The sequence below is a fragment of the Hyaena hyaena genome, unplaced genomic scaffold, assembly GCF_003009895.1.
Source record: "Hyaena hyaena isolate Hyena2069 unplaced genomic scaffold, ASM300989v1 scaffold_77, whole genome shotgun sequence".
Lineage (NCBI taxonomy): Eukaryota > Metazoa > Chordata > Mammalia > Carnivora > Hyaenidae > Hyaena > Hyaena hyaena.
The window spans coordinates 1,071,205-1,098,799 of NW_024080708.1; the positions used below are offsets into that span (position 1 = coordinate 1,071,205).

Consider the following 27,595-nt stretch of genomic DNA (forward strand, 5'->3'; position numbering starts at 1 on the left):
GAGAGAGAGAGAGAGAGAGAGAGAGAGAGACAGAATAAGCAGGGGAGGTCCAGAGAGGAGAGACAGAATCCCAAGCAGGTTCTGCACTATCAGCACAGATCCTGATGTGGGCTCATACTGAAAAACTGTGAGATCATGACCTGAGCTGAGATCAAGAGTTGGGTGCTTAACTGACTACACCACCCAGGCGCTCCTTGATTGTCATTTTCCACGTCGGTGTGCCTACTGCTATAGATGCCTGAAATAATATAGTAATGGGAAAATCCTCAGAGTTTTGCTCTACTTTGACTTTATGGCATTTTCTCTTAAAAAATTATTTTAATGTTTATTATTTATTTGTGAGAGAGACAGGCAGAGCGCGAGCAGGGGAGGGTTAGAGAGACAGCAAAACAGAATCCGAAGCAGGCTCCAGGCTCCAAGCTGTCAGCACAGAGCCTGACACAAGGCTCAAACCCATGAACCATGAGATCATGACCTGAGCTGAAATCTGACACTTAACCCACTGAGCCACTCAAACGCCCCACTTTATGGCATTTTCTTGGGGAGATGGGCTGCCTGTTTGTACTTTACCCAACTTGCTCTTGTTACGTGGAAACTGTTGGAATGTGCATCACGTGAGATTTAGTATAATTCCACTTAGCTCCATTTGAAGACCTCTTTTTTGGTCATCTTGGTTTCTCATCTGACTTAAAGACAATGGTGCTATAGTTATTAAAAAACCCTAGACCAAACTCTGAAGATCTTTGGATTGATCTAAAGACTGATGTTGTTGCTTTACCACTATTTCTGTTTATTTAATCTCCCAAGCCATCTATTTTATAATTTTGGTTTTCTTCTTTGTCTAGATAGGATATTTGTCATTAGGTTTTGCTTGTCTATTTCCACGAATATCTTAAAATGTTTTGTAATACCTCCATGACAAAGTCTTGTATAATAACCTCAGTAGTATTCATATTTATTTTCTTGATCTTTTTTTAAAAAGTTAATATTTATTTATTTTTGAGGGAGAGAGAGAGGGGGAGAGACAGAGCATCAGCAGGGGAGGGGCAGAGAGAGAGGGAGACACAGAACATGAAGCAGGCTCCAGGCTCTGCACTGTCAGCGCAGAGTCTAATGCAGGGCTCAAACTCACGAAATGTCAGATCATGACCTGAGCTGAAGTCAGACGCTTAGCTGACTGGGCCACCCAGGTGCCCCATTTTTTTTTGATCTTTTGCATATCATCTTGTGAATATTTTCCAGTTTATACACAGACTGCAGGAGCACTTGGGTCTTGGATGAATTACATGTTAATTGAGAAGTAGATTAGAAACTTACTCCAAAGACTAGTGTCCAAATTCCTTGTTGGGTTGTCAGTCCTGACTGCCAAAAATAAAAATGAACCTATTACATGTCCTTCTTTCATATCCTTTCGTATCCTTAGAGAGGAATGGTCAGGACACCAATATCTACAGTACAACCAACCATATTATTATGAAATCTTACGTTGATCTCATATGAATCAGCAACACGACATGTTCCTAGGGTCCAAGAAATGTGTGACAAATCTTTTGTCAGTTGATAATATACTCAAGAAGTCTTGATGTTCACTTGTTTTCTGTATCTGCCACAATGCAAAGAGTGTGAATACCTGCTTTCCATGTCCATAAACAGTTACAAAAAATGAGACAAAGAGCAAAATAATGTTATATTTCCCCCAGCATTACAGAAGTCTAGATTTTCAGTAAAGTAATGATGGGAAGAGATTCACTTTCATGACAAGAATCATTGGCCAGGGGCACCGGGGTGGCTCAGTAGGTTAAGTGTCAGACTCCTGATCTCAGCTCAGGTCTTGTTCTCAGCATCGTGAGTTCAAGCCCTATGCTGGGCTCCATGTTGGGTGTGGAGTCTACTTAAAAAAAAAAAAAAAAGAAGAATTGGTCATTGAAAAAAGCAAGCGGCTCCCTCTGGGAAGTGTTTACAGAAGGATATTTAGAGCTTACCAAGGTGGATAAAGCTAAATGACTCTTCTGGAGAAGGATTGTCCTTGTTGACTTAAGAGACTATCTCAGGAAGACTAACTCTAGGGAATTTACAGAAGATGAGAGCTGTAGCCAGTTACTCTGATGTTAGATAAGACAGCTCAAAGGATTCAGTGGAAACTGCAGTAGAATTCCCTCAGATCTGGGAGGGGAATGATGGCTTAGGTTTGGAGCAGTAATATTCTATAATGGAAGGAAGCTTACAAACTCCCAGTTCTTATTAGGCAGCGAGCCCTAGAAAATAAGAATTATGTAACAAAATTATCCCAGACTTTTCCAGCTGGTGAAATGAGATCACATGAGCACTACTATCCAAATTTCATCAGCTGCAAGGCCCCACCTGCTCACAGAGGAATTTAACCCCATTCCAAAGACTCTCCAGTTATTTCTGATCACTCTCAGTTGGGGAGGGGGGAGCTGTTACCACATGTGCCCGTAAATATCTCACTCACATTCTTATAGTCTAGACTACTGGTCAAGGCACCTCATCACTGCTTCCATTGCTAATGCCCTTTGTGCAAATAGCACAGAACACTCAGTCTTCAAGGTATTAAGGTCTGGGCCTGTCACCCAAGTTTATATAGATTTTGTCACTTTGGCTCTAAACAGCATAATTGGAGCCCAGAATCACAGAAGGGCCTTCAGGAAAATGGTGCCTTCAGCTTTTGGCTCTGTCTTCCCCACTGGGCCTTGAACCCAAAGGGCTAGCCAAAGCATCAACACTCTACTTTCCTTGTATTCTTTCCAGATCTTTCTCTCTTCTGTGTGCCCCAGAAAAAAAAGCACCAACGTATCCTTCTTCCTTCAGCCCCAATTCCAAAGTCCCCATGCATATAGACTTATGCCAATAAGTAAAGGAATGGATATGGGAAACTATCACCTGATCTCTTTCCAATGAAGTTCTAGCACTAGGTTGAGCTCAGCCAACAACTCTGTTATGTGTATGATAAAAACATAGGCTATGTTTCTATCAGGGCCTGAATGGGAAGAGGAAGAACATATCAGAGGAAGGAAACAGTGATACGAAGGGAACTGCCTTCTCAGAAAGAGAATTAAACATTGAAAGAGTCCCTGACTCCCTTTGTCATTCTTTCTCACTGCTCATTTTCATTTTCTCAGGCTTGATTTCAGTATTGAGTGAAAGTCTTTTGTTCCTTCATCTTTAGATCCAGAAAAGGACAGACATTAATTAGCATTCATAGCCGAAACAACCAGTAATTAAGATGGGGTTTCACCATGAAATGCTATGGAAAGTGATTGATGACATTGAGTTTGGCGCACCCCTTTGCCTTAAGTTAATTCTATTTCATGTCCAAAGCTGAAGCCTTTTGTTTCATAAATCAGTGGAATATCTCTCCAGGCAAAGCAACCTTAATATGAACACGTTATCACTTTCAAACTACAGTTACTGCAGCAGTGCAATTCAAGTAGCCCTTTTTAGTTAGTCATTTCACCATGAAGATTTTCAAACCCTGAAAACCATACAAAAGAAACAAATAGGCAAACTATGGAAGTAGAAGAATTATAGACCCGATTTAGTAGATACTGTTACCCATGAGGGAGATGACAATGAACCCCCACTTCTATTGGCATGTTGTGAATTGCCAGACAAAACTAGAGAAGAGGAAATTTAAGGAAGCTGTGGGTGACGACTCAGGAGATCTTTAAGTCATAAGAAAAATTCTTGACCATCAAGCGTTGCTGCCAACATGGAGAAAAACTGGGAAGCTGGTAAAATATAAGGGCTGAAAAATGCTATAAAGAAAAAGCGAATGGTTACATGGATCTAGAGCAGTAGCCCTCAACTGGGAGAGATTTTGCCTCCTAGGGGACATTTGGCTGTTCAGTTTCTCAGACTTTCCTTGCTTTTGATGACCTTGACAGTCTGTAGGAATATAGGTCAGAACTTTTATAGAATGTCCATTTTTCTGATGTTATTCTCATGGTTAGACTGTGGTTATGGGTTTTTAAGGGGAATGACAATGAAGGTCAAGTGCTATTCTCATCACATCATATCTAGGGCTATCAGCATGACTTATCACTGATGGTGTTAAGCTTGACCACCTGTCCAAGATAGCGTTTATGAGATTTGTCTGCTCTAATGTTATTCCCTCCCCCTTAATACTCTACTCTTTGGAAGCAAGTGTGCAGCCTCGACTTGCTGTGTGAGTAGTTATGCTTCATGTCATTGAGGGGGGAATATCTACATAAATTATTTGGAATCCTATGTGGGAGATTTGTCTCTTCTCCCATATTGATTTATTCATCATTCATTTGCACTAGTATGGATGCCTGGATATATATTTCAGACATTTTAATTCTTTTTTTTTTAAGATTTTATTTTTAAGTGAGCTTTATACCCTATGTGGGGCTTGAACCCTGAGATCAAGATTCGCATGCTCCATTGAATGAGCCAACCAGGCTCATTGAAGTCAGTGAATAAAAGTTGTGTTTTCAAAGAACTTTGTTAGAATGCATAAAATGAGTAATTCTTTTCATGTCATGTGAACATAAAGTAAGAGATTTAGTCTCTTTAAGGTTCTGTATAAACAGAATGTGCTGCAAAGTTGAGGCAGCTGCCCAGACTATTCAAATGTAGTAGTATCCTGTACCCACCACCTGGCTGTCAAAGAAAAAGTTTGGCTCAATGTGTACAGGTTGGTAGTCTGCATTGAATGAACGTACTGAATATTTACTTAACATCACTGCATGAGTTCTGGGACTCAAGAGAGACTTTGGAATGAGTCTGGAGGTAGGAAAGGTGAAATTAAAAAGAAAATGCCATTTTTTTCAAAGTCTGCTTTCTCTACATGGCACCTTTTCACTCTCTTTCCCCATACTAGAGCAATGGTACTCAACCAAGGTCAATATTGCACCACCCACCACAAGACATATATCAATATATGAAGATATTTAGGAGGGATGACAACTTTGGGGGAGCAGAGTACTGGCATCTAATGGGTAAATACCAGTGATGCTGATAAACATGTTCCTGTACACAAGACAGCTCCCCAGATAAGGAATTCTTGGGGGCATCTGGGTGGCTCAATCAGTTAAGTGTCTGACTTCGGCTCAGGTCATGATCTTACGGTTCATGAGTTCAAGTCCTGCATCAGGCTCTGTGCTGACAGCTCAGAGCCTGGAGCCTGCTTTGGATTCTATGTGTGTCTCTATCTCTGCCCTGTCTCACTCATGTTCTATGTATGTCTGTCTCTCTCAAAAAATAAATAAACATTTAAAAATTAAGAAAAAAATTATGTACACCAAATGCCAATAGTGCCAAGGTTGAGAAACCCTGGACTAGTGGGCAAGAAGAAAATATTCCAGGTTGATCACATTAATTTCTCACAACCAGAGAGAGATGTAGTTGCCTTGGTATATCCCCTTTTAAGTGTGTGTGTGTGTGTGTGTTTCACCACTAGCTACTGCATTGGCCAGGTTACCATTGGTATTGAAAGACATTTCAGAGCACAGGTAAAACCCAAGTAAAACCAAACTTTTATCCCTAGCCTATACAACTCTGAAAAACCAGGCCTTCCCTACCTTTATGTCTTCTTCCCATGACCTGCTGCCCTCAATTCACTTGACCTATCCAGCTATACAAGGCCCAAGGCAAGACTTGGCGTTATGACATTTGAACTTGATGATCCTCTCTATCTGGACTATTCTTCCTCCAGACCTGGGTGGGCATGGCTGGCTTTTTTTTTTTTTTTTTTTTTTTTTTTTTTTTTTTTTTGTGATTCTCAGCTCAGCTCAGACATTACTTTCTTGGCAAAGCTAATCACCCTATCTAAACTACATCCCCCAAGCACACACAAACATGCTCTTGATCTCATAGTTTCATGTGCCCGTCGCAGTTACCACTTTCTGGAATTATCTTGTTCATCTTCTACATTACCATGTAAGCTTTCTAGGAGCAGTGACTTTGTCTTTTCAGCTCAGCTTGAATCTGTGTGCCCTAACCAGTCTGGCACAGAGTCCAAGTTAAATATTTGTTGAATGACTAAATGGATGAATGAAGGACTTTGTAGTAAATATTTTAAATTTCTGGAGATTCGGAATTCATAGGGAATGTGTTTCACTTCATTAATCTTTTAAGAAAAAAAAAAAAGGCGAGGGGCACCTGAGTGGCTCAGTCAGTTAAGCATCTGACTCTTGATTTCGGCTCAGGTCACGATCTCACAGTTTTGTGAGTTCCAGCCCCACATTGGGCTCTGCATTGACTCTGTAGGGCCTGCTTGGGATTCTGTCTCTCTCTCTCTTTCTCTCTCTTCTCTGTCTGCCCCTCCACAGCTTGCGCTTCATCTCTCTCAAAATACTTTAAAAATTATTAAAAAGAAGAAAGAAAAAAATGGGACTTGAGGACTTAAATTTCAAACTGTGGGATGTTTTCAAAAAACATTTGTAGTTTGAATGGCTCATCATTTAGGAACACACCACATAGTATGTTAATTTCATTAAATCATAAAATCATTATAACTTTTTATATTGCATGTCAATGAATAATGTATTCAAGTATTTCTGAATATGGTATTGAATTAAAAAATAAGGGCCCTTGGGTGGCTCAGTCAATTGAGCATCTGACTTCTGCTCAGGTCATGATCTTGCGGTTTGTGAGTTTGAGCGCCACGTCTGGCTCTCTGTTGTCAGCACAGAGCCCATATCAGATCCTCTGTCTCCTCTCTTTGCCCCTCCCCAGCTTAATGTTCCCTGTCTCTTTAAAAAATAAACACTAAAAATTATTTTTAAATAATTAACATTTTATCCCTAGATCTCTTTCCCCATTAAAGAGAAGCACAAAAACCCCTGAAAACAGATGAAACCCTTAGTGCTGAAGCTGTTAGTTTTCAGGACTTAGAGCCTCATGCAGATAGAGAAAATATTAAGTCTTAGAAAACCAGCCAAGACAAGTGAGCAAGAAAAACACCCCACAACTCACTGAACAGAAATTTTACCCTCAGGGAACTTTGTCTACCCAGTGTTATTTTCTGAGATATTACTATTAGCAGTGTCTCCTCTGTTTGAAAACAGAAAGTTTATAATCTTTCACATTGTTCTTTCAATGCAGATTTTAAATGGTTTATTGAGGTGAAATTCACACACCATAAGATTGACTGTTTTAAAGTATACAGCCCAGTCACATTTAGCACATTCACAGTATTGTGCAACCATTGCCCCTGTCTGGTTTCAAAACACCTCCATGACTTCAAAGTAAAACCCTGTACCCATTAAGCAGTGTCTTCTCCCTCAGCCTCTGACATCCAGTATTGTGCATTCTGTCCCTACAGGCTTATCTATTCTGGATATTTTGTACAAATGGAATCCTACAATATGTGGCCTTTTGTGTCTTGCCCTTTTCACTTGGCAGGCTGTTTATTTTTTTTCCAAAAAAAATTTAAGTTTATTTTTGAGAGAGAGTCAGAGAGAGTGAGAGGGGGAAGGGCAGAGGGAGGGAGAGAATCCCAAGCAGGCTCCTCACTGTCAGCATGAAGCCCGATGTGGGGCTTGAACTCACAAACCATGAGATCATGACCTGAGCTGAAACAAAGGGTCAGATGCTTAACCGACTGAGCCACCCAGGTGCCCCTGGCAGGCTATTTTTAAGATTCATCCATGTTGCAACATGTATCAGTGTCTATTCATTTTTTATGGACAGATAATATTCCATTGTATGGATATACCACATTTGTTTCATCTGTTCATAAATTGATGGGCATTTGGGTTTTTTCCACATTTTAGCTATTATAAATAATGATGCTATGAGCATGGGTGTACATGTGTTTGTTTCAGTACCTGTCTTCAATTATTTTAGATGTATACTTAGGAGGAGAATTGCTGGATTAAATGATAACTCCGTTTTTCACTTTTTGAGGAACTGCTGAACTCGTTTCCATAGTACCTGTACCATTTTGCATCCCTGCTAGTAATATAAGAGGTTTTCATTTTCTCCATATCCTTGTCAACGCTTGTTATATTCCTAAAAGTTTTTTGAAAAATGTTTATTTATTTATTTATTTATTTATTTATTTATTTATTTATTTATGTTGAGAGAGACAGAGAGCAAGCTGGGTGTGGGGCAGAGAGAGAGGGAGAGAGAGAGAATCCTGAGCAGAGAATCCTCACTGTCAGCACAGACCCTGATGTGGGTCCCAAACCCATGACCATGAGATCATGACCTGATCTGAAATCAAGAGTCAGGCGCTAAACTGACTGAGCCACCCAGGTGCCCCTTTCGTTTTTTGTAAAACCAGTGGATGGGAAGTGGTACTTCATTGTGGTTTTGATTTACATTACACAGAAGACTAATGATGTTGAGCATCTTTCCATGTATTTATTGGTCTTTTTCAATGTAGACTACTGCTGACTTTAGAATATTTCTGAAAGTTTATAGTTTCATAAAATATATATATATGTGTATATATATGTATATATTATATATATATATTACAGGAGATAGATCAGAAGCAAACAGGGATGAGAGAGGTAGTGTTACCAAATTATATTTGGCAGATGCCCCAAATGTCTTCCTGGCCCCATCCCCTGAAAATGTCACATTTTCCACAACAATGGAAAGTTCCTTTCTGATATCAAGTCGTAGAGACCTTGAATATTTGCTGATACAGTTAAACGAAATAGCAGAAATGTCATAAAAGTGGCAGACAGGAAATAAGGAAAGCAATGGTAGACAGGACAAGTTGGAGACTGACTTCCTATCCATGGGGTAAGGAGGAGGCTGCAACCTGGAATGGGTCTTTTGCAGAGTCTACTGGGCACACGCAAATAATTGAGAAATGTATTGGAAAACATCTGTGGGCTTGTTTCCTTAACAAGATCGGAAATTGAGAAAAAAAAACAACAACACATCTTTCCCGTCAAAACTTCTGCTTGCTTTCTGAGACACAGTCTATGTAAATTGAACGAACCCTATGTTCCTGTTTTCCTTAGCTATTCCTGATTTTTTTTTTCAATCCAAGCAACTCAGAGCGCTAAGTGTGATTATGGTAACTGTGCTCATGGGTAGGTCATCGAACCTCTGGGAAATGGAGGTGAGGTAGACAATGTGGCAAAGTAGGGTGAGATCTGAGCTGATGGTCAGGAGATCTGTGTCCCAGCCCTCAGTTCTAAAATAACAGGTTTGTAACCTTGAATAAATGACTTAACCTCTTAGAGCCCCAGTTTCCTCATTTGTAAATAAATGAATGATAGGACTCTTGATTATCTTTAAAGGTCCTTTGCAGCTCTGAGATTCTATTTGAGAAGTTCATGTGTTATGAAATTTAAAGTTCAAAGACAAATGTATATTCTTGCTTTGCTTGTAGGTATAGAAATTAAAACTGTCATTTGGTTCAAACCTGCATCAACAGAATAGTTTAAAAAGGAAAAGACAATGCCCAGGGTCACAGACTTCCAAGTTCTGAAGCTAGGCTCCTATGTGTGTGTTGGCTCGGTGCCTCGGTACACTTGCATGTGTGATGGTCTGCCCTCTGCCTTAAGGTTTCTTAATCTTCGTTTTGCAATGTGTGTCCTAGATGTTTATTTATCAAACAGTGTAACTGACTCAGACAGGACATTGCACTATTTCCTAGTCAGTGGCTAAAATATTTCTCATCTGAACTTTTCCGTCTTTCATTCTATAACTTTTGTGACCTCAAACAAAGGTACCTTGACTTTCACTTCATCTGATGATGCATTTTATTTTCCACAGGGAGACACTGGGTTTTGAAATATTCCTCCCCCTTCATTTGTAGGGAAAGTTACAATAAATGATAAGGGGATTCTGCCCTGCCACCATAGGGGCCTCCCTCCAGCCAGTCTTTTTTTTTTTTTCTTTAACTTTTAATGTTTATTTATCTCTGAAAGAGAGAGAAAGAGAGTGAGAGAGAGAGAGAGAGAGTGTGTGGTGTATGTGAGCAGGGAAGGGACAGAGAGAGAGGGAGACACAGAATCCGAAGCAGACTACAGGCTCTGTGCCTGACAAGGGGCTCAAACCCATGGACCGTGACATCGTGACCTGAGCCAAAGTCGGATGCCCAACCAACTGAGCCACCCAGGGGCCCCTCCTTTCAGCTAGTCTAACACAGGTTCGGGTCTGCTCCGGATCATCTCATTATCAGGAGAGTACAATTAGCAACTTTAGTCCCTGATGAGGAGTCAAGAATTTAAGATCTATCTGGGAAGGTTCTGTTTCCATTTCAGCTCAAACACAGCACAAGCTGGTTCATAACCTTAGAATTAAAATACAGAGCTAATGGAAGTGCACTTGTGATGAGCACTGGGGATTTATGCCTGAGACTTATATTACACTGTCTGTTAGGTAGAATTCAAACTAAAAGAAAGCTTAAAAATAAATAAAATATAGAGCCAATGAAAATGATAAAGCCATGGTCTTTGTATTAGTTTTTATTTCCAATTTTGAAGGTTTTCTCAAGTTAAAAACAGTAGTAGATTAGATAAACGCTCGATCAGAGAACTGATATGATCTCCATTCTCTGAAGACCTATTTTTGATGTTTTGATTATCCCTTGGCTATTTCTTTTTTTGTTAATTTGCAAGCATACTTTACATTTGTGCCTTCCTTGGGTTTCTGTATTTAGTCTTTCTTTCAGCCCTAGGTTAGCTTGTTTATTTCCAAAAAAGCAGCAACCTTCTGTTAAAGGCTGGGAGCAGGAGAAGTATGAGGTCTGGGGGAGGGAGGTGTAATTGAAGCTGAAAGGCTTTTTTTTTTTTTAATTTTTTTAATGTTTTTTATTTATTTCTAAGAGAGAGAGAGAAAGAGAGAGACAGCGTGAGCAGGGGAGGGTCAGAGAGAGAGGGAGTCACAGACTCTGAAACAGGCTCCAGGCTCTGAGCCGGCCATCAGCACAGAGCCCGATGCGGGGCTTGAACCCACGAACCGTGAGATCGTGACCTGAAGCGAAGTCGGACGCTTAACCGATTGAGCCATCCAGACGCCCCTATTTATTTATTTTGAGAGCGAGTACACATGCATGCGTGAACACACATGAGTGGAGAAGGGACAGAAAGAGAGGGAGAGAGAATCCCAAGCAGGCTCCTCACTATCGGTGCTGGGTTATCAGTGCCAGGGCTCAATCCCACAACCCTGAGATGATGACCTGAGCCAAAATCAAGAATCAGACACTTAACTGACTGAGCCACATAGGTGTCCCTGGATTGGCAAGATTTTTAAGGATTGATACTATTCAAAGCTTTGAAGAATATGAGGAAAATGGCATTCATACTCTAAGTAGGGGTGTAAGTTTCGTCTTCTAAAAATTTTTTTGTAATGTTTATTTTTGAGAGAGAGCACAAGCAGGGTAGCGGCAGAGAGAAAGGGAGACACAGAATCCAAGACAAGCTCCAGGCTCTGAGCTGTCAGCACAAAGCGCAATGCAGGGCTTGAACACAAACTGTGAGATCATGACCTGAGCCGAAGCTGCACACTTAACAGACTGAGCCACCCAGGTGCTCCAGGTTTGTCCTTTTAAAAGACAACTTGACAGTATCTTTTAAAATTTAAAATGCATGTATCTGGGGCACTTGGGTGACTCAGTCCTTTAAGCAACTGACTCTTGATTTCTGCTTAGGTTGTGATCTCAAGTTTCCTGAGTTCAAGCCCTGCTGCAGACTCCGAGCTGACAGTGCTGAGTCTGCTTGGGATTCCCTGTCTCCCTCTCTCTCTGCCTCTCCCCTGCTTTATCTCTCTCTTTTTCAAAATAAATAAATAAATAAATAAATAAAGTTAAACAAAATAAAATAAAAAGCACATACTCTTTGACTCAACATCATTACCACTTACAGGGCTCAACTATATAGAAGTGCTTGGACAAATACGCAAAGATACATGCACAGGGGTATTGGAGTATTGTGAAGAATTAGGGAAAAATCCTGAATGTTCATCAATAGGGATATGGCTAATACACTACGGTATACCCATACTATGGAATACTGGGTAGCAGTAAAAATAAAAAATGAGGCTTAATGATTTAGATATCCACATACAAATATAATAACATGGAATGATGTTTGTGATATATTACTAAGTGGATGAAAGCAATTTGTAGAGCAATGAGTATAATATATTCTCATTTTGAAAAAATAGGTATCTGTGACCATATATGTGCATGGCAAACATTTGGGAAGATAGGTATCAGATTGCTCACAGCTGTCATTATCTCCGTTGAGCAGGATCAGAGATTCTTTTACTTTATAAACTTCTATTTGAACAAGAGAAGCAAACATGTACTTCCTTTATAAGCAAAATAATAGACAATCAGTGGGGCTTACTATGTGAAACTTTGCTTTGATGTTTTATTTATTTTTGAGAGAGAGAGAGAGAAAAGAATCTTTCAGAGATGCCTGGGTGGCTCAGTCAGTTAAATGTATGACTCTCGATTTTGGCTCAGGTCATAATCTCAAGGTTCGTGAGTTTGAGCCCCATATCAGGCTCTTCACTGACATTGTGGAACCTGTTTGGGATTGTTTCTCTCCCTCTCCCTCTGCCCCTCTCCTGCTGGTGCACGCGTGTTTTTTGTCTCTCTCTCAAAACAAATAAATAAACTTAAAAAAATAAAATAGTCTTTCAAGAATGTATTAGTCTGTGGACAGCGATATAGAGCTACAAAGAATTTGGACAATTTTACATAAGGTTTAATTTGCATCATGGTTTAATAAAGAAAGAGAACTGATTCATAAGCTGATCTAGATTGTCATATCTAATATTTTGCCCAGTGGCAACAAAATCAGATTTGTTGAATTCTTTTATAAATACTATTGAAACGGGCTTGCAGAAAGTTGAGGTTAGACCCTGATTCTCAAAGCTGTCTGTATAGATGGTCTGGATTAGATACATAACCTAGCTAAAAGTGACCCTCAAAATCTATGAGTTCACCTTCAAGGTTTTTGCTTTAAGTGTCTTTTTATAGGAAGGATTCCCCCTGTGTCTAATATAGAAGTAGAATGCTCCCAAATGAGAACTTGATTCTCTTTCAGACAGGTTTATGTGATAATGAGCTGGGTGTGTGAAATATTCCTTATTCACCGATATGCATATGTCCCCCTGAAATAATAATATATCTACCTCATAAGCTTATTGCGAGGGTAAAATGAAATAATACATGTAAAGTGTTTGTGGCAGTATCTGGCACATATTTAATACCTGATGGCCAATGTTATTTATACATGTTGCTAAAGATGTTCTATTTGAATAACAATAACTTGGCCTTTACCAGGTGCCATGTATGGTCCAAGTGAAGGAGACAGGGTTTGTGTGTGTGTGTGTGTGTGTGTGTGAGTGTGTGTTTTGTTTGTTTAAGAAATTTTTTTCCTTAATGTGGTTTATTTTTGAGAGAGAGAGAGAGTGAGACAGCGTGAGCAGGGGAGGGGCAGAGAGGGAAGGAGACACAGAATCCAAAGCACACTCCAGGCTCTGAGCTCTCAGCACAGAGCCCAGTTCAGGGCTTGAACCCACAAACTGCAAGATCATGGCCTGAGCTGAAGTCACACACTTAACCAACTGAGGCATCCAGGAACCCCAGAGGAGACAGTTTTATTATAGCATTTTAGTTTGGAGAAGGATTGCTTTGAATAAGTGTTCAAGATTTAAGAAGAATGAATATCTAGGTATAATGAAGGGATTTGTCCATTTTATAGCAAGCACTAGCAAAGGGCATATTTAGAGGATTAAAGCATGGAGGTCAAAGAGTGATTTAGTAAATGAAAGTGAAGGTGGTGGTTGTATACCACTTAAGGAATCTTACTCCCGGCTTTAAAGAAAGTCAGTCAGTAAATTGGAGAATCTGGAGAAAGACTGGTGTGTTCTAATGGAGAGATGTGAGTTTTGGTACCAGCCTCCTTTTTTCTCATGTGTAAAATGAGGAGGTCAAACTTGGTAATTAGTAGCCACCATTTTCGCCACACTTGCCATAAACCAGGCTTTTATGGGCATGATTTCATTTAACCTCCCTTAGAAGAGCCCTATGAACGAGGGACCATTATTATCCCCAATTTACAGACCAGGAGGCTGAGGCTCTTAAGAGATTATGTAACTTGGTCTAATGTGGTCCATGTCCAAAGCCCATATAGTTTCATCCTGTGGGTCTGTCTTTAAGTGGCCTCCTGGCTCTAGTAGTCAATGATTCTGAATGAGGGACATTCGAAAATGTTGTGATTTGACTTGTCTTTTAAGAATGGGAGATGAAATCTAATCTTCTTGTGTGTGAAAGGAAAAGGAAAATGGAGACAGAGTGGATGTGAGTTATGATACTGATGACCTGTCTTTCCCCCTAACCGTACTGGGCTAGAATCACTATAGAAAGTGGGCAAAAATATACTAAAGGTAATTTCCATGCAGATCTGATGACAACCACAGCCAATTTCATTTGTCTCTGACCTTTGGATAATCTGAATATTTTGTTCTCCACCCCTCCCCCTACTTCGGGAAGGCTGCTAAAGCAATTTGCAAGGATACTGTGGAGGCTTTTATTTAGAGGGGATAGGAATCCGCTTCAAATTTTTTTAGTGTTTAGTTTTTTTGAGAGAGAAACAGAGTGTGAGCAGGAAAGAGGTAGAGAGAGAGGGAGACAGAATCCGAAGCAGGTTCTAGGCTCTGAGCGGTCAGCACGGAGCCCAACATGAGGCATGAACCCACAAACCACAAGATCATGACCTGAGCCAAAGTCTGACGCTTAACCAATTGAGCCACCCAGGTGCCCTGAGAGTTCTTTTTATATGAGTAGAGAAAAACACACGAAAGCCTTCATTTTTGGTGGTATAGGCAGAAAGAAATGGTGGCCTCTGCCATGTTTCTGACAATCAAATAGAGAATTTTGGAGGTGTCGACACCCATGCTTGAAGCTGTAGACGACCCCAGGCAGATATTTTACATTTAAGAAATTAAGCTAAGTTAGACATAATCTAGCACTACAGGAAATTAATAATTGAGTTAAATATGTGGAAAAAAACAGTGTAAAACATCCATAGGTTGTGGGGGGAGAGGAATGTTTTTTGTTTGTTTTAAAGGTTATCTATTTATTAATGTTTATTTATTTTTGAGAGGGAGAGGGGCACCGAGAGAGAGAGACACAGAATTCAAAGCAGGCTCCAGGCTCCAAGCCTGACGCAGGGCTCGAACCCATGAACTGTGAAATCATAACCTGACCTGAAGGCAGATGCTTAATCGATTGCACCACCCAGGTGCCCCACCAGGAGTTCACTTTTAAAAGGACAAAGAAGGAAATTAGTAAGAGACACTGAAGTCAGGTTCCATTAAAACCCTGCTGGGATTTCGATTTGGACTGTATCGACTTTGTAGATTAATTTGGGAAGAATCAAGTCTTCACAAGACTACCTGTTTCCATTCAGATGCATGGGAGATCTTTCTGCTTGTTTCGTTTTTTCAGTTCATATAAAAGCCTGTACAATATGCCGGGATGAAAAGAAATCGTTATTTGAAAAAGATAAAAGAATCCTTTCTTGAAAGATATCATTTAGATCTAGCTACTACGCTGCTGACCATAACCAAGAGTAGCTTGGGATATTCTTTATGTTCACCGTAAGATCATCTCCTGTCTAGGTTTCTTGATTTTACCAGTTGTTAGAGACACACCACTGAAGACAGTATTTGGCCTGGTTACGGGGCCTGAAAAAAATAAGGCCTTGCTAATGACAAAACATAACATAACTTGTCTATGCAAATATTATGATAAAGTCCTGCTGCGTGTAGTTGGACCACAGGAGGAAGTTATTATTTTACAAACCTGTGAAGTATGTTTAACACGCAAAGGCTTGTTACACAGTCCCTGAAGAACAGTTGTTTTCGGCCGTTCCATAAATAACTAATGCCAGGAGCAGCTTGGCTATCTCTTTCAGCTTCTTGTTACAGGAGAGTAAAATGAGTAAGGTCTAGACATCGGTACCTGCTAAGAGAGCTGCCACATTCAATTCCATTTGGCTTCAAACGGTCTAATTTTCATGCTTTTAGTGCTTTTGATGTTGTATTTTGAATCTGTCAGTCTCACTGTGTTTTCCATTTCCATATGTTTATCTCTTCTGTTTCTAATTGGATTGGTAGTTCTGGGGAGTACTTACTACCCAGGAAACCTCATGTAGTCGCAAAGGCAGTAGCCCAGGAGGCATGAGAACCATGGTTAGGAAATCCAGGCTCTATTACTAGTTCCTTGTGTGACTGGACAAGTCATTTAACCTGCGTCTATTTCTCTACCTGTAAAATAGGGGTAATAATCCCCCGTCTTCCCAGCTAGTAAACAATTGTGCAAATGTTCTCTCTAAAATGTCAGGCAGCTGGTGGCGGTAGGGCAGGGAGGGGGTGGTGGTAGTGGTGGTGGTGGTGGAATGTTTTGTTCCTGGGTAGGAATGCTTGAGGGTTTCCGATGACAAGAAATTAAACAAGGTTTGTTTAGACCTTGAAGAAGTGAGAAAGGAAAGCTAGAAATAGTATGGACACACTTGATTTCCTTTTTGGAGATGTAGCTCTTTTTCCGGCCTCATCCCGGGTGTGGTTAACTGCAGAAGGGGAAATCTGGTTGGTATGTGATCAAGGTAGTCAGGACTGTCTGCATTAATGAATCGCTTAAGTGATAAAGGTCTTGAAACAGTCAAGTAGTTTCTTGGTATGATAAATATATTTATATCCATACTATACACATATGCATATGCATAGGTATGTATGTATACAAATTCATATATACCAATAAAACCTGATAGCTTCAGGCTCTTTCCTTGTTACCTTGTAAAGTTGGAGGAACTTCCGTAAACTGAGGACACACTGTTCAGAGATTACCTAGTTGAAGAGGGCTGAGCTAAGTGATTGATAGTGAAGGAAATGGACCAAGTACTCTTTTTTTTTTTAAATGTTTTATTTATTTTTAGGAGAGAGAGAGAGAGAGACAGCGTGAGCAGGGGAGGGTCAGAGAGAGAGGGAGACACAGACTCTGAAATGGGCTCCAGGCTCTGAGCTGGCAGTCAGCACAGAGCCCGACGCGGGGCTCGAACCCACGAACCGCGAGATCATGACCCAAGCGAAAGTCGGCCACTCAACCGACTAAGCCACCCAGGCGCCCCCCAAGTACTCTTTAATTATAAGTTCTTTTTCTTCTTGGTCCAACAGATTGATTTATGTGCTATACTGGGTCTGTCCTGTCTCTGTGTTTTAATTTCATGACTAGACACTAAATTTGTTGATGGCAGGGATTATCATTCCTTACATTTCATTTGTGTTAATCCTGCTATGGATGACAGTGCTCCTTACACTGCAGGCACCCAGTGAATTATATAGCTGACAAATTATGACTTATTTCTGGTATTACAACAAGATCTCATAAAATAAACACGAGAAACTCGTTTGAAGTCCAGAACTTTCTAGGTCAGTCTCGAAAAAGGAAGTTCATGACTGCCACAGTAATATTTGTAGGCATATTATATGTAAGTGGGTGTGCCTGTTGGAAATTGGATGAGTAATCCCACTTCAGAATAAGTATGTGGACCCCCAACCACCATGGTGTGACCTGGGATGTTTATTTAAAAATGAAATTTTTCAGCCCCACTCAGATCCTGAACAGATTATCAGGAGGTTGTAGCTCCAGGCGTCCATACTTTAACAAGCACTCAAGATGATCTGGATGCATGGTAAAGTTCAAGAATGAGTCTAGCCTGTAGGGTGACACACACGCGTAGTTCTACGGGAAGATGGGAAGTAGCAAGTGAAATGAAATGTCCATTGCTGGCAGGAAGAGGAAGTTAGTCCTCCATTATGCATCAGGGAGATGCATATGGAAGAAGATTGGTGCTTTTTACCTCTTTTTACTTCTTCTGGTGATATATTCTTGGCAGTTTGTCATGGCCCCTTTACAGTTATGGTCTGTCCCTTTTGCAGTCCTGAGACAGTTCATCAGAATTCTATTTTTAACAGCAATTTCTTGAATCTCTAGGGAACGGTCTTTGTAGGACTGGCTCATGAACTGCGATCATGGCCGGTGACTTTTCCTTATCAGTTGTGGGCTCTTTTGCCATCACACCACGGTGGAAAGGAAAGGCATAAAGTGAACCCCCCTCCCCCGCATGCTTGTGGTATTTCATAAGTGGGAGGGAGCGGGGGTCTTAACGCAGTGAGAAGCGAGGGGAAAGGAACCAGGGGCATTGGCTCAGGCTTGGAGGAGCAGGACGCCTTCAATCAAAGAATAGGATCTCTCTCTGAAGAAAGCGAAGCCAGGTCCAAAGATGAGTATCTTTAAAGGGCACCTGGAAGATGACCCGAGGGGAACTTTCATCCCGGGTCTGAGTCCTAGGAAGCGAGCACAGGTGCGGGCGTAGGCGCGTCCCAGAGCTCGCTGAAATCAGATAGGCTCCAGGGCCTTCCGAAAACACACTTGATAAAGCGGCCAGCCGGCTCGCCCGGCGGCTCGGAAGCCAGAGCGAGAGGCTGGGGCGAGCCAGCAGGGAGCCGTTAGGCGACACTGCTCGCCCGCAGCGCCCCGCCCTCGTCAAGGGAAGCCCGCTCGGCCCCGCCCCTTCGGCTGACGTCCGGGGCGAGCGGAGGCGGGAGCGTGGGTGGGCCGAGACGTCGGCCGCCTGCGATTCGGCCTGCTCAGCCACACCACCGCGCGCCCCCGCTCCGCCCGCCCCTCCGGGCGCGTCTTTTCCGGGCTCGCGCCGCGCCGCGCCTCGTCCCGCCTCCGCCGGCCGTCCGGGTGCGCGCGCGCCGCTGCGGCTTTTTCCCTGGCCTCCGTGGCGCGCCCCTCCTTGCCCCAGCACTAGCGGGCACGCGGTTTTTCCACAGGCTTCCCGGGTGCCAGGCGCCGGCCGGCTGCGAAGACGCCGTGTGGACCGCGTCTCCGGTGAGTATAGCCCCGGCTGCTGGGGTCGGGGTCGGGGTCCCAGCACCCGCGGCGCCGCCGTCCCGCACCTGAGCCCCGCGGAGGTGGAGGGGACGTCCCGGTTCCCGGAATGGGCTCGCTTTCTTTGGGAGCCCGGCTGATCTACCCGCCCGCCTCTCTCCTGGTGCTGGGAAGATCCCCCGGGGTCTCGGTGTCTTCTCTCCCGCAGAAGTCCAGGGTCCTCGAGAGCCCGGCCTCCCTCTCTTCCTTGCTGCCCACCGCCCTCCATCCCCCGAGGGCCAGAAGCATCTTCCGGACCGGGCTGCTGTGCGTTGCCATTACCCTTTCCGAAAGAGCACATCAAGTGGTTGCCAGACCTCCAAACGACCTTTAGGGCACCCCTAGACCTCAACTCCATCTTGTCCCCTCGAGGTCGCTCTGTCTCCGAGTGCTCTGGGGTCCCTCTGGCCCTAGCAGCATCCGCCCTTCGTATTTGAGGGATGCCCTGGCTTCCGATCTCTTCTTAGCTTCCGTATTTTTAGGTGCGTTAGAAAACGGCCGAATTCTAGCAGAAGCGTGCTCTTATTTTTTCCCTATTCCGTCTACATCCCTGTCCTCACGAATGCCTTATATTTAGCATCAGCTTCATTCACTTCCTCTTCCTCTCATTTGAGGACCCTACAGAAAGAATTGCGGCTGATGTCTATAGCACATAGAAAAATCGAGGAGAAGATGATTCATTGCCTAACCCCCATCAAGGGGTTACATATTTTAAACAGGACGTCATATCTTCTCGCACTCCAGCATCTCCTCCTTCAAAGGCATTTCCCCACCCTCTTGAAATGAATTTTGCTCTAGCCTCTCACCTTAAAAAAAATCAGCCATGGCTCCAAGAAACGACGGTGAGATGGAGAATAAGGGCAAAATGGCATTTAAAAAATGAATCCCTTTGAAAAAGTAAGCAGGGTGCTTTACTGGTCAAGTCCTTAATCAATCCCTCAGTTTCTGCATCTACAAAAATGAAGATGTTGGACTAGAGCACAAATAAGGTTCCTCTAGTGTTTTGATTCTAGGACCTCTAAATTCATGCTTAGTTACATGTTCCTGTGTAACAGAGATTTAACCTAATTAAAGTCCCATTTCCTGGTAGTTGCTCATCACTTTAGTTTTTCTTTTATTCTGCCTTTAATACTTTTAACTGTTCTTGATACCTAAGGCTGCATGCAGTGGGAGATTCAGTTACAGGACCATCAATGAGGAAATCAATCAAGCTTTTTATAGCATAAGGCTTCTTGAATTGTAAAATAGCTCTCTTTTTTGATTGAAGCTACTAAAGTGTAAGACATGTAAGATCCTCTCCACCATTTAGGTGGAGGATGGAACATTAAGCCATTAGCATCCTCGCACCATAGAATAAAGTACCATATTGTTCTGATAAGTAATTTGACACTTACAAATCCATGAGAAGGTATACTGCAACAATTAAAAGCTTTTCCCCTAAAATCCCTATTAAAAATTCGTGATTCAGATTAACATTTTTGTTTGTGTTTTGGGTACGGATGGGATGGGTGGAGAAATGAGAGTCTTGCCCAATTCAATTTAAGAGGAGAAATGAATTGGGACTCTGGAGAGGTTCTGGATCCAGCCCTAGCTACTTGTATAACCTTGAATAAGTCACTTAACCTCTCTTGGATTTTGCATCTGTAAAAGCCTCTTGATGGTTGGCAGAGTGAGCCATAGGTCCCCTGATTTGAATTCTTTGTTCTTATACTGATAGACATATGATTATATGATGTAAGTAGCACTAACATTGTGCCCTAAGTCCTTAGTTTATAACAGTTGTTGAGAATGTTTTTCTCAAACATCTGCATATGCTTGTTCCAATTTATGTGCGCCTAATTCATAATCCATCTTATCAAGCGAGTTCATATATGTGGAAGTCTATAAATTGGGAGGCATTTTACAAAAGTTGGGTATTGTTAACTTCTTGCGAGTGAAATGTGTGCATAGCACACTTTTTAAAAAGCATTCATGTCTTATAGAAATTTGAAAGTGAATTTATACTTACTGCCTTGCAACTGTAATTGGCTAGGAACTTTAAAGAATATGCTGGTATCTCATTCATTCATCACTCATTGAACTTATCTCGTTCCTTCAGCTGTCCCTTATTTTGTGCCAGGCCACCAGGATATGATGGTTAAGAAAACCCTCTTCACAAGTTTATAGTCTGGAATGGTTGTGGTGGCGCTGTGAAGACATAGATGTATATACAGTTTATATTTATTAACAACAGCATTCAAATCAGGGACATAAAATCCTGGGGGAACTTAAACCTTCATAGGGGAGGAGGAGATGATTGTATTATGGATTCTCTTCCTGGAATTCCTTCCCTCCCCTCTTCCTTGACTTTTAATTCCTGAGATGTTAGCAAAAATAAAAGCTTTATTTTTCCACTCTTATCACTGGCTGGCATTATATATTCTTTTCTTTCTTTGTCTTTTAACTGTTCATTTTGAGGTGGCTATAGATTCTCATACAGTTGTAAGAAATAATAACCTTTTTCTAATTTTCCCCAGTGGTAACATCTGCATAACTGTAGTATAATAACACAACAAAGAAATTGAAATAGATACAGTTCATCCACCTGAATCAGAGATCACTGGTTTTACATGCACTCATTTGGGTGTGTGTATTTAGTTCTGTTCAGTGTTATCATATAGGTAAATTCATTTAACCACCTCCACAGTAAAGATATATTGTAGTTCCATCACCTCAATGATACTTGGTGTTGCCCTTTTATAGCTACAACAGTCTCCCTTGCTGGCCCCGGGGAAGCAACAAATCTATTTGCCATGCCTATAATTTTGTCATTTCAAGAAGCGTATATACATGGAATCAGACAGTATGAGCTATTTTTCACTCAGGGTAATTCCCTGGAGATTGATGTAGGGTCTCCAGTATCCAGTTCCTTTTCATTGCTGAGTCGTATTCCATGGGGTAGGTGTACCCCAGTCTCACCATTCACCAATTTTGAAGGACATCTGGTTGGTTCCTGGTTTTTTATTTTTACTTTTTCCTTTTTAACCTATTATAAATAAAGCTTCTGTGAACACTTGTGTCCTGCTTTCTGTGTGAACATAAATTTCCATTTCTTTGGGATACTTGCCCAAGAGTGCAGTTGCTGGATGTAAGGTAGTTACGTATTCCCTTTTATTGATTTATTTATATTTATATTTAGAGACAGAACACACGCAAGCATGAGCGGGAGAGGAGCAGAGGGAGAGGGAGAGAGAGAATCCCAAGCAGGCTTCATGCCCAGCACAGAACCTGACATGGGGCTCCATCCCACTACCATGAGATTATGAGTTTACCCAATCAAGAGTCGGACACTTTACCGACTGAGCCACCCAGGCGCCTGTATGTTTCATTTTAAAAGCAACTGCCAAATTGTTTTCTAGAGTGGCACTTTACATTACCACCAGCAACATATGGATACTCTTCATCCTTGCTAGCATTTGCTGTGGTTACTATTATTTTAGCCATTCTGATTGCTCTCTAGTGATATCTTGTCATAGTTTTAATTTGCATTTCCCCAGTAGCAAATGATGTTGAACATCTTTTCACGTGCTGAGTTGCCGTCTCTGAATCCTCTTTGGTGAAATGTATCTTCACATATTTTGTCCATTTTCTAGGTGGATTTGTTTGTTTCTTTACTGTTGAGTTCTGAAAGTTCTTTATATATTCTAAATACTAGTTCTTTGTTAGGTATGTGGTTTGGAAATATGTTCTCCAGTCTACATAGATTGTCTTTCATTTGCTTCACAGGGAGTTTCAAAGAACAAAAGTCTTTCATTTTGATGAGGTCTAGTTTATCAATTTTTCCTTTTGTGGATGGTGTCTTTGGTGTCCAGGGGTCTTGTTGTGCCTTTGTCCCTTAATTTTATTCCTTTCTGGTCTGCATAATATTCAGTATTTCTGTAAGCAGTGTGAACATTTTTCCTTTTCAGCAATCCTGGAGTTCAAATGCGTTCTGTGAACAAGTTGCCTTGATGGCTTCGAGTGTGAATACATACACATGCTCTTGCTATATTAAAATGGCTGCCATCTTTTGTGCCTTGAAAATATAAATTCTGCTTCGACCAGGCTGTGGAGTGTTAAAATTAATATTTTAAAATTAAAGATATGCTGACGTGCCGAGGCAATTTTTGGTTTCACTTTCTAAATTAAAACTGGGCAAAAGAGTATATATAATTTTTAAATCAGGGTTTCTGGTAGGTGATCCAAAGAACAAATTCGGGCTCTCATTTAAATGTACTTTAAAAATTCACTTCTATGTTCTGAGTAAGGTCACAAATCATGACCATGTACTTAGGAGGCTTTTTATACTCACTATTGATTATCAGAATAATTAATGAAAAGACTGTTGAATTTGTATGTCTAGACTGTTACTTTCCTTACGTGGTAGCAATTTAGTGTTCATTTTGTTTAAAAATAAGCATTAGCTTTTTAAAAAATTTTTTAATGTTTTATTTCTGAGAGAGAGAGAGAGAGAGAGAGAGACAGCCAGCGTGAGCAGGGGAGGGTCAGAGTGAGAGGGAGACACAGAATCGGAAACAGGCTCCAGGCTCTGAGCTGGCTGTCAGCACAGAGCCTGACATGGGGCTCAAACCCACAAACCGTGAGATCATGACCTGAACCAAAGTCGGATGCTTAACCAACTGTCACCCAGGCGCCCCAATAAGCATTAGCTTTAAGGTGACTTATAATTTGATACTTTGAAAAATGGATGTGCTCATATTATGAGAAGAACTTACAGGATAAAGTTAGTGATTAATTATGAGAGTATGCATTTCTGTAAGGTGGTACTGAAATTACTACTTGTCCCTTCAGTGTCACCATATTTGCTCAAAAGAGTAGACAGCTAGGGTAGTGGATTCCTATTTGATAAAGGTCAATCATTGATATAAGGCAAAGGCTGGCAAAACACTGCTGGTGTCCAAATCCTACCCACCACCTGTTTTTATAAATAAACTTCTGTTGGAACACAACCACATCCATTCACTTATGTATTGTCTGGCTGCATTCAAAATGTAACATTGGAGTCAGAGAATGTATAGCTCTGAAAGCCTATTTACTCTCTGGTCCTTTCCAGAAAAAGTTTGCCCAGAGATAAAGCAACCTTCTGAATGATCACGTCTCTGGGTTATAAAGGAAATTTAACAAACTTTACCTTGTCTTTTAGTAAGTTTTAGTTACACTTCTATGGGAAATTGTGGTTCGGAAGAGTGTCTTCATTTTCTTTACTATGTCTACAAGGCTTTGGGGTCTAGGAGCAGCATTAAAGAATGGACAGAGGGTTGGGAAAGTTGATTTTGTTGTTCTTGTTAAGTGGGCTATTTCAGTGTGATGAAAATTTTCGAAAGGTATGGCAACCAGTGAGATTCAGAGAGAGGCGCATGCCTTTGTGATGTCCTTTGGAGATCCTAACTATAAGCCAGAGTGGTAATGACAGAGCCAGGTACGGCAGTATTGCTCTGGTTACCAACACTATTCCCAAACCTTTAAATACATAGGAGTTTGAGTTTACCAAGCTGAACTTACACTGTTGGTTTACTGTTTTGTATGCATGGCTTTCTTTTGTCAGTTAGAAATTGACACTAGTTTGTTTTTTGTTTTTTTTTTTCCCTAGGAGAGAGAGAGAGACAGTGTGAGCAGGGGAGGGTCAGAGAGAGAGGGAGTCACAGACTGAAACAGGCTCCAGGCTCTGAGCTGGCAGTCAGCACAGAGCCTGACGCAGGGCCCGAACCCACGAACCGCGAGATCATGACGTAAGTGAAAGTCGGACGCTTAACCGACTAAGCCACCCAGGCGCCCCAACACTTTAGTTTTTTTTAAACGCCCTGTGGGTGATATTGAAAATGGAAATTGAGTTAGGACAATTTTCGTTTGGCTGTTGGAAAGAAATGGATCCCTGCCTCACACCATCTACAAAAAGAAATTAAGGATATAGTTTTAAACTTTAAGTGTATGTTTAAAAAACAACTTCTGGAAAGTATAAGACAACCAGAACAAAATTAAAATGCAAGAGACACACTAGGAGAAAATACCATTTACATTTGCGGCAGAAGCTTTAATTGACTTCTGCTTAACTGACCCACCACATTACATGATACTCTTCATTTCCTTTGTAAAATACACGGCACTGAACACTTGGGATTAGTAGATGGGTCTCCAGGGTGCCAGTATGCTTGAGGACCCACCATTAGAACAGAATCTATTGTTACTTAACCTGTGAAAATTCACAGATGATATGCTGTCTGGGATTGGCTTCCAATTATATGGGGGATGAGGTGGAAGTGCGGAGTGGATGGGGCAATAAAAGAGAAAATTCAGCACATGTGAATGGTTGTTGAAGCTAGGTGATAGTTACATTCAGGTCATTATAACAAAACGAATCCAATGTTTTGGAGACTTGATGAAAGCAAGTTACCGTCTCATTAGGTGTGGGTAAGACGATAAAAGATTTATGTAAAGTAAGTATAAAAATCTATGGGTTTCTTCACTCATAGTACTTTGTAAGTGTCTTTTAAATTCCTTGAAGTTCTACATTTTCTTCTAAGAGTTTAGTTTAAATTTCTTCACAATCAGTGGGCCTAGAGTTAAAGAAAAAAGGTTTTGACCTCTTGGCCCTCTATCAAAAGTTTGATGAGTGTACATTTACTACTGATGAAGTGAAGATAAAATGAAATGATTGTCATGTGCATATTTTTTGATTATCTTATTTGACCTTTTCTGTTAACTAATCAACTGTTTCGATTAACTAATCAACTAAATAACATTAGATTAAAAGTCTTCTACTGTATACTGTGTTTTCTTCTCTTTAAGTTGCATAAATCTTTCACCTTTTATTAAAAAGGCTTTTACTATATAATATCCATGATGTATAAAGAGCTCCTACAAATCAATAAGAAAAAGGCACACATTAGAGAAAGTAGCAGAGAGTTATGAATTGGCCATTTCCAAAAAAAAAAAAAAAGAAAAATGATGAATAAGAAAAAAGATGCTCAAATTCCCTCTAGTAATTAAGGAAATGAAAACCCTTTTTCACCAAATACATTGGCAAAACTAAATATAATATCCACTTTTAGCAAAGAGATGGGCACTATCATATGCTATTACTGAGAGTACAAATTGTATGGCTTCTTGATAAAAAAAAAAAACCCAAATCCTCTCATTTAAAAATGTACATATATATATTTTAAATGTACAGTATATTTTGACACAGCAACACTGTTAGGAAACTAGTAAAATACACATTATGACCAGTGAAAAGTTAACAGCAACCTGAATATCCATCAATAGGGGAATGATTTAAATAATAATGTGCTGTTCTATGGGATACCTCTAAACCTCTTTAGACCTATGTAAACTGACATAGGGGTTCCAAAGTACATTGTTGAAGGAGGGAGTCTGCATTATTCACATACTGTTATTCCACCTTCTTATGTGAATGGATAATATAAAAAGGTCGATTGATACATATCATGAGTAGTTATCTCTGGGGGAAAAGACAGTGTTGCTAATGGAAGGCAGTATAAGGGATACCTTTATTTTGTATCCTGTGTGATTCTCTAGTGAATTTCTAAATTGTGAATACTATTTTGATAGTAATTATACAGATTATAGTATGAAACATTTACACACTGGAGGATACTTATGATCCTGTTATTATGCCTTATATAATGACACTGTGCTAGAATTGTAGTGCATTATGTTTAGTGAGCACTCTGGTATTTTTTTTTTTTATAATTTCTCCCTTTGTTAAAGTACTATTTGTATTTTCTAAATTTTATGCACTGAGGGGTGCCTGGGTGGCTCAGTTGGTTGGGCGTCCGACTTCGTCTTGGGTCATGATCTCGCAGTCTGTGAGTTCGAGCCCCACATCAGGCTCTGTGCTGACAGCTCGGAGCCTGGAGTCTGCTTTGGAGTCTGTCTCCATCTCTCTCTGCCCCTCACCTGCTCACTCTCTGTCTCTCTCAAAAATAAATAAACATTAAAAAAAATTTTTTTTAAATTTTATGCACTGAAAGTATAAGTGTAAAGAATATAGTCACCATAAGTCCATATCCAGAGAGAGATCTATTATCAACTTTTGGATATACGTGTTTGTGTGCACAAAACTGTGTTTACACATGTATGGGCACTTGCATGCACACATGTATGGACATGTGCAACCATGTGTCTTTCTACAAAAATGGGTTCTTAATATATATACCGATTTGTAATTTGCTTTCTTCAACTTGGCATTATTGTGTGAGCATCTTTCATGATTGGCAATCATGAATAAGTTGAGAAAAGAAAAACACTGCATGTAAATACAGTGTTCTAGTTAAAATAACTGGTTTCTAGGGCAAACCATAATCTTACAAAAAAAAAAAAAGTCACGGTCACCAAAATAAATAACCAAGGAATTTTGGAGTGCTTGGGTGGGTCAGTCGGTTAAGTGTCCAATTTTGGCTCAGGTCATAATCTCATGGCTCATAGGTTCAAGCACAGTGTCAGGTTCTATGCTGACAGCTCAGAGCCTGAAGCCTGTTTCAGATTCTGTGTCTGCCCCCCTCTCTGCTCCTTACCTGCTCATGCTCTCTCTCTCTCTCTCAAAAATAAATAAACATTAAAAAAAATAAAAACCACCAAGGAATTTAAAATTCTCAACATTTGGGGAGCCTGGATGGCTCAGTCGGT

General features: G+C 40.8%; 1 protein-coding gene across 1 annotated transcript in view; it reads left to right on the top strand.

The window, feature by feature from the left end:
• The window catches only part of LOC120232680 (atherin-like), an 80,055-nt gene extending 58,331 nt beyond the window's left edge, over window positions 1–21,724 (top strand). Inside the window, exons 2-3 of the mRNA XM_039233536.1 lie at window positions 18,379–18,871; window positions 19,080–21,724. Of these exons, the coding sequence (XP_039089467.1) occupies window positions 18,379–18,871; window positions 19,080–19,255 (669 nt within the window). The 3' untranslated portion in view covers window positions 19,256–21,724. The remainder of the gene's footprint in view (window positions 1–18,378; window positions 18,872–19,079) is intronic.
• Window positions 21,725–27,595: the final 5,871 nt, after the last annotated feature.